At 37.8% G+C, this 10652-nt stretch overlaps 5 protein-coding genes across 7 annotated transcripts; 4 read left to right on the top strand and 1 right to left on the bottom strand.

Moving 5' to 3' along the window:
- Positions 1 to 292: 292 nt before the first annotated feature.
- On the top strand, positions 293 to 2819 carry SYNC1 (Class II aminoacyl-tRNA and biotin synthetases superfamily protein). The gene is made up of 6 exons (NM_125051.4): positions 293 to 901; positions 1001 to 1591; positions 1679 to 1935; positions 2021 to 2150; positions 2260 to 2318; positions 2417 to 2819. The coding sequence occupies exons 1-6, from the start codon at positions 404 to 406 to the stop codon at positions 2598 to 2600; spliced, it is 1719 nt and encodes a 572-aa protein (NP_200479.1). The 5' UTR covers positions 293 to 403; the 3' UTR covers positions 2601 to 2819.
- Positions 2820 to 3481: 662 nt separating this feature from the next.
- On the top strand, positions 3482 to 4858 carry AT5G56690 (FBD, F-box and Leucine Rich Repeat domains containing protein; the record flags this gene model as incomplete). Its single annotated transcript, NM_125052.1, has 3 exons — positions 3482 to 4345; positions 4437 to 4583; positions 4661 to 4858. 3 exons carry the CDS (start codon positions 3482 to 3484, stop codon positions 4856 to 4858), a joined length of 1209 nt encoding a protein of 402 aa, NP_200480.1.
- A 650-nt stretch (positions 4859 to 5508) lies between these two features.
- On the top strand, positions 5509 to 7346 carry AT5G56700 (FBD / Leucine Rich Repeat domains containing protein). 2 transcript variants are annotated; one of them, NM_001345213.1, is made up of 4 exons: positions 5509 to 5595; positions 5710 to 6588; positions 6696 to 6836; positions 6922 to 7346. In NM_001345213.1, exons 2-4 carry the CDS (start codon positions 5863 to 5865, stop codon positions 7135 to 7137), a joined length of 1083 nt encoding a protein of 360 aa, NP_001332164.1. In that variant the 5' UTR covers positions 5509 to 5595; positions 5710 to 5862; the 3' UTR covers positions 7138 to 7346. The 2 variants fall into 2 exon arrangements, with proteins under 2 accessions (NP_001332164.1, NP_001318813.1); NM_001345212.1 differs by having other exon boundaries at positions 5710 to 6836.
- Positions 7347 to 7465: 119 nt separating this feature from the next.
- AT5G56710 (Ribosomal protein L31e family protein) lies at positions 7466 to 8752 on the bottom strand. Of its 2 annotated transcripts, NM_001085289.1 has the most exons (4): positions 8696 to 8729; positions 8447 to 8565; positions 7954 to 8041; positions 7595 to 7851 (listed from the first exon to the last, which is right to left on the bottom strand). In NM_001085289.1, the coding sequence occupies exons 2-4, from the start codon at positions 8524 to 8526 to the stop codon at positions 7762 to 7764; spliced, it is 258 nt and encodes an 85-aa protein (NP_001078758.1). In that variant the 5' UTR covers positions 8527 to 8565; positions 8696 to 8729; the 3' UTR covers positions 7595 to 7761. The 2 variants fall into 2 exon arrangements, with proteins under 2 accessions (NP_200482.1, NP_001078758.1); NM_125054.3 differs by having other exon boundaries at positions 7466 to 8041; positions 8696 to 8752.
- A 425-nt stretch (positions 8753 to 9177) lies between these two features.
- Positions 9178 to 10566, top strand: c-NAD-MDH3 (Lactate/malate dehydrogenase family protein). The gene is made up of 2 exons (NM_125055.2): positions 9178 to 9356; positions 9519 to 10566. The coding sequence occupies exons 1-2, from the start codon at positions 9197 to 9199 to the stop codon at positions 10475 to 10477; spliced, it is 1119 nt and encodes a 372-aa protein (NP_200483.2). The 5' UTR covers positions 9178 to 9196; the 3' UTR covers positions 10478 to 10566.
- The last annotated feature ends 86 nt before the right edge of the window (positions 10567 to 10652 follow it).

Below are 10652 nucleotides of genomic sequence, written 5' to 3' on the forward strand. Positions count from 1 at the left end.
TTCAGAGAAAAATTATCTCTACTTTAATAGGTCTATAACGTTTGCATAATCTAAAACCCAAGATATTTTGGAAACATATTTCTATTTTAATACCATTTTCCACTAATACTTTTCAATAACAGTAGTTGTTTCCATAAATAACGTCTCCACTAATTGAATAAAATGAAATATTTAACGAATTATTAATTGCGATAATTAGATACGAATCAAAAAGATTCCACCGGCTTCGTTGGAAACTTTAAGATATTTCCGATTTTACCCCATATAAAGGGAAGATCCAACGGTTATTCTTACATCTCTCAATACGCAGCCAAATACACTCTCTCTGAAACCTCTCCTCTTTTAGGGTTTAATATCAACGCCTCCAAAATTTCCGTGCTTTTGTTTTCGTAGATAACGAACAATGGCTGATGAGATTGTGCCGCCGGCGACTCAATTAGCCGCCGTATCCTTAGAAAACGATGGATCTACGGTGCAAAGAGCTCAATTCTCTAACCGGGTTTTGATTCGAACGATTTTGGATCGACCTGACGGCGGAGCTGGACTCGCCGGTCAAACGGTTCGAATCGGTGGTTGGGTAAAATCCGGAAGAGATCAAGGGAAAAGAACGTTTTCTTTCCTTGCGGTTAACGATGGATCTTGTCCAGCGAATCTTCAGGTTATGGTGGATCCGTCTCTCTATGATGTCTCTAACTTGGTTGCTACGGGAACTTGTGTGACTGTTGATGGAGTTTTGAAGGTTCCACCGAAAGGTAAAGGTACGCAGCAGCAGATTGAGCTTAACGTTGTGAAGGTGATTGATGTTGGAACGGTGGATGCGTCTAAGTATCCACTTCCTAAGACTAAGTTGACTCTTGAGACTTTGAGAGATGTGCTTCATCTTCGTTCTAGAACTAACTCGGTATTACTTCTTATCTCTTTCACTGAGTTGTGTTTTGATTGTTCCTAGGTTTGAATCAAAGAATAGTTGATTTATGGTGATATTTGCCTGTGATTTCAGATCTCAGCTGTTGCAAGAATTCGTAATGCTCTTGCTTTTGCGACTCACAGTTTCTTTCAAGAGCATAGTTTCCTTTACATTCACACTCCTATCATCACGACAAGTGATTGTGAAGGTGCTGGTGAAATGTTCCAAGCAACAACTTTGATCAATTACACTGAGAGGTTGGAGCAGGATCTCATTGATAACCCTCCGCCTACTGAGGCTGATGTTGAAGCTGCGAGGCTCATTGTCATTGAGAGAGGTAATGTTGTAGCGGAACTGAAAGCTGCCAAAGCAAGCAAGGAAGCGATCACTGCTGCTGTTGCTGAACTTAAAATAGCAAAGGAGACTTTTGCTCATATTGATGAGAGGTCGAGGCTTAGACCTGGACTACCTAAGAAAGATGGAAACATTGATTATTCCAAGGATTTCTTTGGTCGTCAAGCTTTCTTGACAGTTTCCGGTCAATTACAAGTGGAGACCTATGCTTGTGCTCTTAGCAATGTGTATACATTTGGCCCGACTTTCCGGGCAGAGAACTCTCACACTTCAAGGCATCTTGCTGAATTCTGGATGGTTGAGCCTGAGATTGCTTTTGCAGATCTAGAGGTAATAAACATACGATATTCTTTGGTTTTCTTCTTTATCGTTAATGTAGACTCAGTATCTTAAAAACCTTCTTTTAAATTTGTGCAGGACGACATGAACTGTGCAGAGGCGTATGTGAAATACATGTGCAACTGGTTGCTTGAGAAATGTTACGCTGACATGGAACTTATGGCTAAGAATTTCGACTCAGGATGCATTGACAGGCTAAAATTGGTTGCCTCTACTCCGTTTGGGCGTATAACATACACTAAAGCAATAGAGCTACTTGAGGAAGCTGTGGCTAAAGGAAAGGAATTTGATAACAATGTGGAGTGGGGAATCGACTTAGCCTCGGAGCATGAAAGGTTTGTGATAACCCTTAAGAACCATTCCTCAGCTTTAAACAGTTTTAAGAAATGGTTGCTAATGAAACATGTCTTGCAATTACAGATACTTGACAGAGGTTCTGTTTCAAAAGCCACTTATTGTCTATAACTACCCGAAAGGAATCAAAGCTTTTTACATGAGACTTAACGATGATGAGAAGACAGTTGCTGCCATGGATGTCCTCGTTCCAAAGGTAATATTAAAACTCAAAGTTGAATGCATTTCCTTTATTTGTGTGTGATTAATCATCGAAGAAACACAACAACGGCCTCTTTCCTTACCCTTATCTCTGTATAAATTAGGTTGGAGAACTCATTGGTGGAAGCCAAAGGGAAGAACGATATGATGTCATCAAAAAGAGGTGTGTGAAAGTGAAACCAATATTCAATTTTTGGCTTAATTTTTTTTTGTTTTGGTTCTTTTGTGAACCTTATGAAGCAAAATCTTGTGTTTGAACAGGATTGAGGAGATGGGTCTTCCAATAGAGCCATATGAGTGGTACCTAGACTTGCGCCGTTATGGAACAGTGAAGCATTGTGGGTTTGGACTTGGCTTCGAACGTATGATTCTCTTCGCTACTGGACTTGATAACATCAGAGACGTTATTCCTTTCCCTCGCTATCCTGGAAAAGCTGATCTTTGATTCCTCTTCTTTACACCATTTACATACACAATTTCGCTTTTATTAGCTGGTCTGGTTTCCATAACCGACTTGGTTTAGTTTACTTTTTAAGTTGGTTAAAGGAAAATTGTATTGACTTTTGATTTTTTATCTCTATGGATCTGGTTTTGTTCGGTTATCCCGATTTGGCTATTGAATGATAGGAGAACCAATTTGAGATATACCACAAACATATAGGAGAACCAATTTGAGATATACCACAAACATATAGGAGAACCAATTTGAGGTATACCACTAACCGTTGTTAGTTGTTACTGTTCACATTTTTATCCGGATTTGGATAAATCTCTTTGGCTTGTTGGAAGTTCTTTTTGAAAAATGCATATTATTACATACCTTCGAAGTTCGAAACTGACTTCAAAACTGCAGCTAGAACTTTAGTATCCCTTGAAACCAAAATGCAATGAAAAAAAAAACTGAAGAACGCTAAGAATGTGTAATCGAAACATAGAGATTAACAACAATGTACCTTGAGCCCAAATAGCAGAGCCATGAAGACGATGAAGAATGTTACGAGAACAAGCAAGTGATCTCAGCTGATTCGTTGAATTCTACAATTTTCTCTATCGATCTCCATTGTAGCAAATTAATTACTTTCTCCAGAGTAAGTGTTTTAGGAATTAAGCGTCTTCTTCTCTCTCTCTATCTTAGCTTCAAATCTCTAAAGACTAAAACCCTGATTCGGCTCGGCCTAATATAAACGGGTCGTTAATTTCAATAATGGGTTGAACTATTTGAAGTCTGACTTAGGCCCGGCCCACTAGAGATATTGATAGTTACTTGCGTTTTAGGATTTGCTAGGGTTATTTAGGGGTTTGTCTTTGTTGCTCTTTTTGAAAGCTATGGCTGAAATCAGCGGGCTGCCTGATGACTTGCTGGTGAAGATACTAGCGTTTCTTCCAACAAAAGTTGCTATATCAACTAGCGTTTTGTCAAAACAATGGCGGTTTCTTTGGATGTGGTTGCCTAAACTTAAGTACGATGATTACGATGACATTACTGATGGTTTCAATTCCGTGTCTGCATTCCAGACATATCGGGATTTTATTGCCAAGAATTTGCCATTACACAGAGCTCCCATCATAGAAAGTTTGAGCCTCGGATTTCGTTGTGGAACACTTCAACCTGAGGATTTGAAATCGTGGGTTGAAGTTGCAGTTTCTCGTAGTGTGCGTGAGCTAAGTATCCTTGCATATTATAGGAATAATTATGCATTATCGTCGTCTAGTTTGTATACCTGCAAATCGCTCGTGACTTTGAAAGGCTTTAACATTCGTGTGGATGTTCCTCCAACAGTTTGTCTCCTGCCTTCCTTGAGAACTTTGGAACTTAAACGTGTGAGATACTTAAACGAAGATTCTCTTCGAATGCTCCTATCCTTTTGCCCTGTTCTGGAATATCTAAGTATAGAACGACACGATAATGACAATTTGAGAGGGTTAGTTGTTGATGTCCCGTCCTTGCGGCGTTTATCTTTAACTTCATATACTGGATGTTCTTCTGACGATTATGTAATAGTTACACCTTCTTTGAAGTATTTCAAAGCTTTTGATTACAGAAGTGAAATTTCCTCCTATAAGATTGAGAAAATTCCAGAGCTTGAAGAGGCAGATATCAGTATTGAGCGAAATCCCGAGAAGCTTTTCGTATATTTCAAATCTATCAAATGTCTTTCATTACAAGTAGACTTCAACAGCAAGGAAGAGGTAATCTTTTTGCATCTATAAACTATCCAGTTTTCAAATTTGCATTATATTTACTTATAACACTAAATTTGTTGCATTTTCACGTGTATAGCCCGGGTATGATTCTGGTATTGTCTTCAATCATCTTGAAGAACTGACGCCATATATAAACGACGCTAATTGGTCCAAGTTACTTTTCCGGTTGCTCAATGATTCACCTAAACTCCGAGTCCTCGAAATCAGCAACTCCAAGTCATTTGTAAGTTTTTTTTTGCAAGATCTGATATATGGTGTGATCTCAACTCTGTTTTTTCATTTTTTTTAATTTAATTTCAGTATAAAGAAAAAATTGGGGAGTATCTACCGGTTAGCTGGAGCAAAAATCAGGGATCCGTTCCTAAATGTTTCTTGAATAGTCTAGAAACTTTCAGGGTTAAATGGTACTACAGCGAGGAGCAAGAAGATAGGGATTTCTTGAGTCTTATCTTCAAACATGCTCGATGTCTGAAATCTACATCAATCCTGCACAGATGATGTTATGTTCTCCACAACTGAAACTTGAAAATGATCTATGAGTCGTCGTATTTGTTTTGTTATCCAAGAACACTTGGGTTTTTATTTGAATGTGGTACTTGTTTAAGAACTGAACTTGCATGTTTTAGATCATTCGTCTCCTCCATATAATAGACGACATCTTGTATCATTTAATACTCAGATTCAGCTTGATCATCCCAAGATTCAATCATTAAGAAGAAAATGGTCTCTTCAATAAAATAGGGTTTTTAGTCCCCATAGCCTTCCCTGCAAACTTCCTGATCTTAGCTCCTTAAAAGGCATTTGGTGCATTCTTCTTAAAGGTGCCATTACAATTTACAAGTTCATTATGCATAAGTAGGTTCTTTTTTTTTTCCATAAGTAGGTTCTTAATCTCATTGAACCAAACCCACCTGAAAATACATTCCAAAACTGAACCTAATCTTAATTTGTATTTGGAGTTTACAAAAGTACACTAATTCAGAAGTTTGCTGTGTATGGATTTTACAAAAAAATCTCAACTACAATAAGGACCTTAAAATATACACATGCACTCAAAAAGAGTTTGACATGACGACTGGCCCAGTAGCAGGCCCCTCAGATATTTATGTTTATTAAACCATTTGATGGGCCTATAAGTGGAAGCCAAACGGTCTGATGAGTGGTGGTGACTGGTGACTGGTTCCCGAGCAGAAGTCGAGATTCCACACGAAAAACTCATCACCTGAAATTTCTAGGTTTGTTATTCTGTTCCTTACTTCATTATCTTCACTTGTTTTGTAATTTGTTGAGTTGGATTCAGACAAATCATTTAGTCTTAGGTTTTGTTTCATGTGATTCTTTTTTTCCAGGGTCGGAAAACCCCAAATTTGTCTTGAGTCTTCGAGTGATATGGCTAAAATCAGTGACTTGTCTGATGAATTACTGGTGAAGATATTATCGTTTCTTCCAACAAAAGAAGCAGTATCAACTAGTGTTTGTCGAAACAATGGGAGTTTCTTTGGATGTGGTTGTCCAAACTCGAGTTCTACTTTAGTGATGGTTCAGAGTCTGCATGCCTGAGGGATTTTATTGCCAAGAATCTGCCATTACACAAAGCTCCAATCATAGAAAGCCTGCGTTTTTGCTCTTTTTTTGGATCACTTCAACCTAAGGATTTGAAATCGTGGGTTAGAATTGCAGTTTCTCGCTGTGTGCGTGAGCTAAGCATCAGTTTACATGATACGACAGCTGCTGTATCATTGCCCAGTAGTTTGTATACCTGCAAATCGCTCGTGACTTTGAAACTTTACGGTAAGAAGGTTCTTTTGGATGTTCCTCGAACGGTATTCCTCCCTTCCTTGAAAACTTTGCAACTTGAACGTTTGAGATACTCAGATGAAGATTCTCTTCGCCTGCTTCTATCCTACTGCCCTGTTCTGGAAGATCTGAGTATTGTACGAGAAGACTATGACAATTTGAGAGCGTTAGTTGTTATTGTCCCATCCTTGCAGCGTTTATCCTTAGAGATACCTGGTAATTGTTCTTCTGATGGGTATGTGATAGTTACTCCTTCTTTGAAGTATTTCAAAGTTGTGGATTATAGAGAAAGTATGTCCTATTTGATTGAGCAAATGCCAGAGCTGGAAGAGGCAGATATTGTTGTTCTGCAGTATCCCGAGAAGCTTCTCGAATCAGTTACATTTTTCAAACGCCTTTCTATACGCGTAATATTCAACACTTATACAGAGGTCATCTGCTTTCATGTCATGTTTCCTACCTCATATTTTTTACTTAAAGACACAAAATCGGATTTCTTGAGCTTGAATCCTTTTTTATTGTGTTGTCATGTGTGCAGACTGTGTATCGTGATGGAATAGTCTTCAATCGGCTTGAAAATTTGAAGCTATGTATATGCAATGGTGATTGGTCCAAGTTACTTATCCAGTTTCTCAAAGACTCACCTAACCTGCGAGTCCTCAATCTCCTCGTTGATGATGTAAGTTTCTTCGTCGACTATTTTGTAGTCTAAATTCACACTATAGTGTAGTATTCTAACCTTTACTTTTTCTTTTTAATCTTAGTATCCGTCAAGTTTGGGGGATTATGAACCGGTTCGCTGGAAAAATAATAAGAGCTCCGTCCCGAAATGTTTGTTGGAGAGTCTTGAAACTTTTGAGTTTGCAGGTTACATAGGAACACCTGAAGAGAGGGATTTCTTGAGTTATATCTTCAAACATGCTCGTTGCTTGAAATCTTCATCAATCTTAAGCAGACCAGAACGGTATCATGGAATTTGAGTTTTATGAGATATGCTTCACAATAGAAACTTGAAAATGATCTAAGAGTATGGTTTTTTGTATTTCTTCTTCGAATGTGGGAACTTGTTTTCGAACAATCTATCGTCTGGCTTTTATGTGGTAAACTACAATCTGTATGTCTCTGCCTTATGGCCTTGTAAACTACTAGTTCGGAAGCTCAGTCAAATAGTCTCATGCCTGTTTAAGAAGCTACGATTACACAGATCCGAGCATGAAAGTAGCGAAGGTGAACACAGCTGTACTTCTCAGCGCAAGACATCTTATCAACAGCTCTTGATTCAAAGTTAAACCTAGTTGATTTATTTTTTTTGTCAAAAAAAAGTAAAAAATAAAAAATAATTTGGACGACATCTAGCATAATTTTATACACAGATCATTCCTACGATCTACTTTGTGTAAATGTGAGATTCGACAATTAACAAGCATAAAGAAAATTCCAAAGCAAAACAAGAGTCAATCATGAAGAAGAAAATGGGTCTCTTCAATAAACTGCATAAGTAAATTCAAGATGCACTACAATGAAGAAAGTGAAAGGTCAAGACTTTTAATTGAAACACAGCAACAAAAGTAAAAAACCAAACAAAACTTGTTCTACTGATTCTCTTAATCCTCCTCTTCGATGACCTTTGTGCCAAGACCACTGAGTCCTTCTGCAGGGATTTCAGCAACAGTGACAAGGGAGAAGAACTCTTCCTTCGCATCTTCATCGTCGTTTCTCTTACGTGCAACACGAACCCTGATCCTCCTTGGTGGACCTCTGATTCCCTTGCTCCAGATTTGCTTGTTCAATTTCACGTCTACCCTAACGTCCTTAGTCCCCATAGCTTTCTCTGCGAACTTCCTGATTTCCTTGATGGCTTTCGGTGCCTTCTTCTTAAAGGTGCTGTTACAAACCAATAATACATAAGTAGAGATACTTAATCACATAAAACCAAACCCACCAAAAAACCACATTCCACAAACCAAACTCTAATCTTAATTCTCTTTTACAAGATATATCAAATGAACTATACCCTTTCATTTCAAGACTAATTTCGATAGTAAATCCAAAAAACAATCAGTACAAATTTTTACTTTAAGTAACAAAACACACTTGATACGATTTTTCAAAACAATAGATACCATTTCCCCATGAATTCAATAACACCATGAATTTCAAAAGATCAGATTCTCTGGACTAAACGTCTGATTACATTTAGAAAAAGATTAGCTAACTTAATTTCATTACAACCCTATGATATTAACCAACAAGCAGCTCAAAACATGAACACAAAGAGTGAAATCTTACCATTTGTGAAGGCGTCTGTGGAGGTTAATGGTGTACTCTCTGGTAATCACTTCCTCTTTCCTTCCCTTTTTCTCAGACATCTTCTCTTTCTCTGTGACTTACTTCTTCAAACTCTTTACCTGCGATTACCCATTACAAAAAACCACTTCAAAATCGATTCTTTTCACCGGAAATCAAACAGATCTGTTCAAAGCTAGGTCAAGGACACAGAATTGAGCTAGATTGAGAAAGAGAGAGAGAGAGTAGTACCTTTCGATTGAAGAACGCCGAGAGACAGAAAGGGGACGAAGGAAGAGAACTAAGCATATATATGCGGCACTTTGAGTTAACCCTAAAATAAATAAATGATTGGGCTTTAATGGGCCTATTTTTTGTGCTATTATGCTTGGCATTTCCCTCTTACGCTTTCTTATTTTAGTAGCCCATTTACGGCCCAAATACATATGAAGTAAATGTTTTACTCGAATTTAAACTGATTGGTTCGATTAATTAATCACCCATGTTAACCAACAAAAATAAAAGTTTGAGGATCTTTATTTGGCTACATTTCTTTTTATAGATTCCTTGTTTTTGTTGCATGACTTAGATTTTTTGTAAGACGAAGTTTTGTTAAGTATCAGGTTATGTCCTCTTAGAAGCTTTTCATAGATTCCTTATGTCTTCTTGATTATTTTTTTTGGTTTTATAAATTGAACTTTGGAATGCATGACATTCATTCGTTGCTTTATTATCTTTTTTACTTGGAAAACAATGGAGTTCGTTGGAGAAGAAATTAATTATACTTTTGTGATTCAGAAAGTTTTGGTTCTACTGTTTTGTGTTGGTTTGTCATGGAAAATGATAATATACATGTGTAATTTGTTAAACATTGAGAAAGATCCTATAAGGGTTTTGATTACCGGTGCAGCAGGTAAGAACTCAAACAAAAAACGATCCGGTTTATGTTTTGATTTATAATTCTATCAATTTATTTGGTTTGGTTCAGTGTTTTTTTATTGGAGTCTTTTATCTACTACTCCCTACCTTTATGGTCGTTTGTTCTTAATTTAATTGAGAACTTTCTATTGAACAGGAAACATAGGATATGCAATTGCTCCAATGATTGCAAGAGGTATTATGCTAGGTCCAGATCAACCCATGATTCTGCATTTACTTGATATAGAGCCAGCTTCAAGTTCACTAGAAGCTGTGAAAATGGAGCTTCAAGATTCAGCTTTCCCTCTTCTCAAAGGCGTTATCGCGACAACAAATGTTGTTGAAGCATGTAAAGATGTGAATATCGTGATAATGATCGGCGGATTCCCAAGGATAGCAGGCATGGAAAGAAAAGATGTGATGTCGAAAAATGTTGTGATATATAAAGCTCAAGCTTCGGCTTTAGAGCGTTATGCATCAGATGATTGCAAGGTTCTTGTTGTCGCAAACCCTGCAAACACTAATGCTCTGATCTTAAAAGAGTTTGCGCCATCAATCCCGGAAGAAAATATCACTTGCCTGACACGACTCGACCATAATCGAGCTCTAGCTCAGCTTGCAGATAAGCTAAGTGTTCCCGTGAGCAGTGTAAAGAACGTGATCGTTTGGGGTAACCATTCTTCAACTCAATATCCCGACACCAATCACGCAACAGTCTCTACAAAAACTGGAGACAGACCGTTAAAAGAACTAGTCACAGATCACAACTGGCTGAAGAACGAGTTTATCGTGGAAGTTCAGCAACGCGGTGCAGCTGTTTTAAGAGCACGGAAACAGTCGAGTGCTTTTTCCGCTGCTGGTGCAGCTTGTGACCATATCCGTGATTGGTTTCTTGGAACCCCTAAAGGAACTTGGGTTTCTATGGGTGTTTGTTCTGACGGCTCATATGGTATACCACCTGGTTTGGTTTACTCGTTTCCGGTTATCTGTGAGAAAGGGAGTTGGAAGATCGTACAAGGACTCAGTATAGACGAGTTTTCGAGGGAGAAAATGGATGACTCTGCACGAGAGCTAGCTGAAGAGAAGGATTTAGCTTATTCCTGTCTCAATGTATAGACCAAAAGTTGAAAACTATGATAGTCATGGCACAAACAATGTAGCAAACAAATAAGTTTGTGTTTCTATATTCATGAAAAATAATGGGAACTTACATAATAAACGCTGAGGTTCACAGATACATTTAAAAACTCTGAAATCTTGGGGTTAAATAATCAGAAAATTGAAAGAAAGA

This window comes from Arabidopsis thaliana, chromosome 5 (assembly GCF_000001735.4).
Source record: "Arabidopsis thaliana chromosome 5, partial sequence".
NCBI classification, from domain to species: domain Eukaryota; kingdom Viridiplantae; phylum Streptophyta; class Magnoliopsida; order Brassicales; family Brassicaceae; genus Arabidopsis; species Arabidopsis thaliana.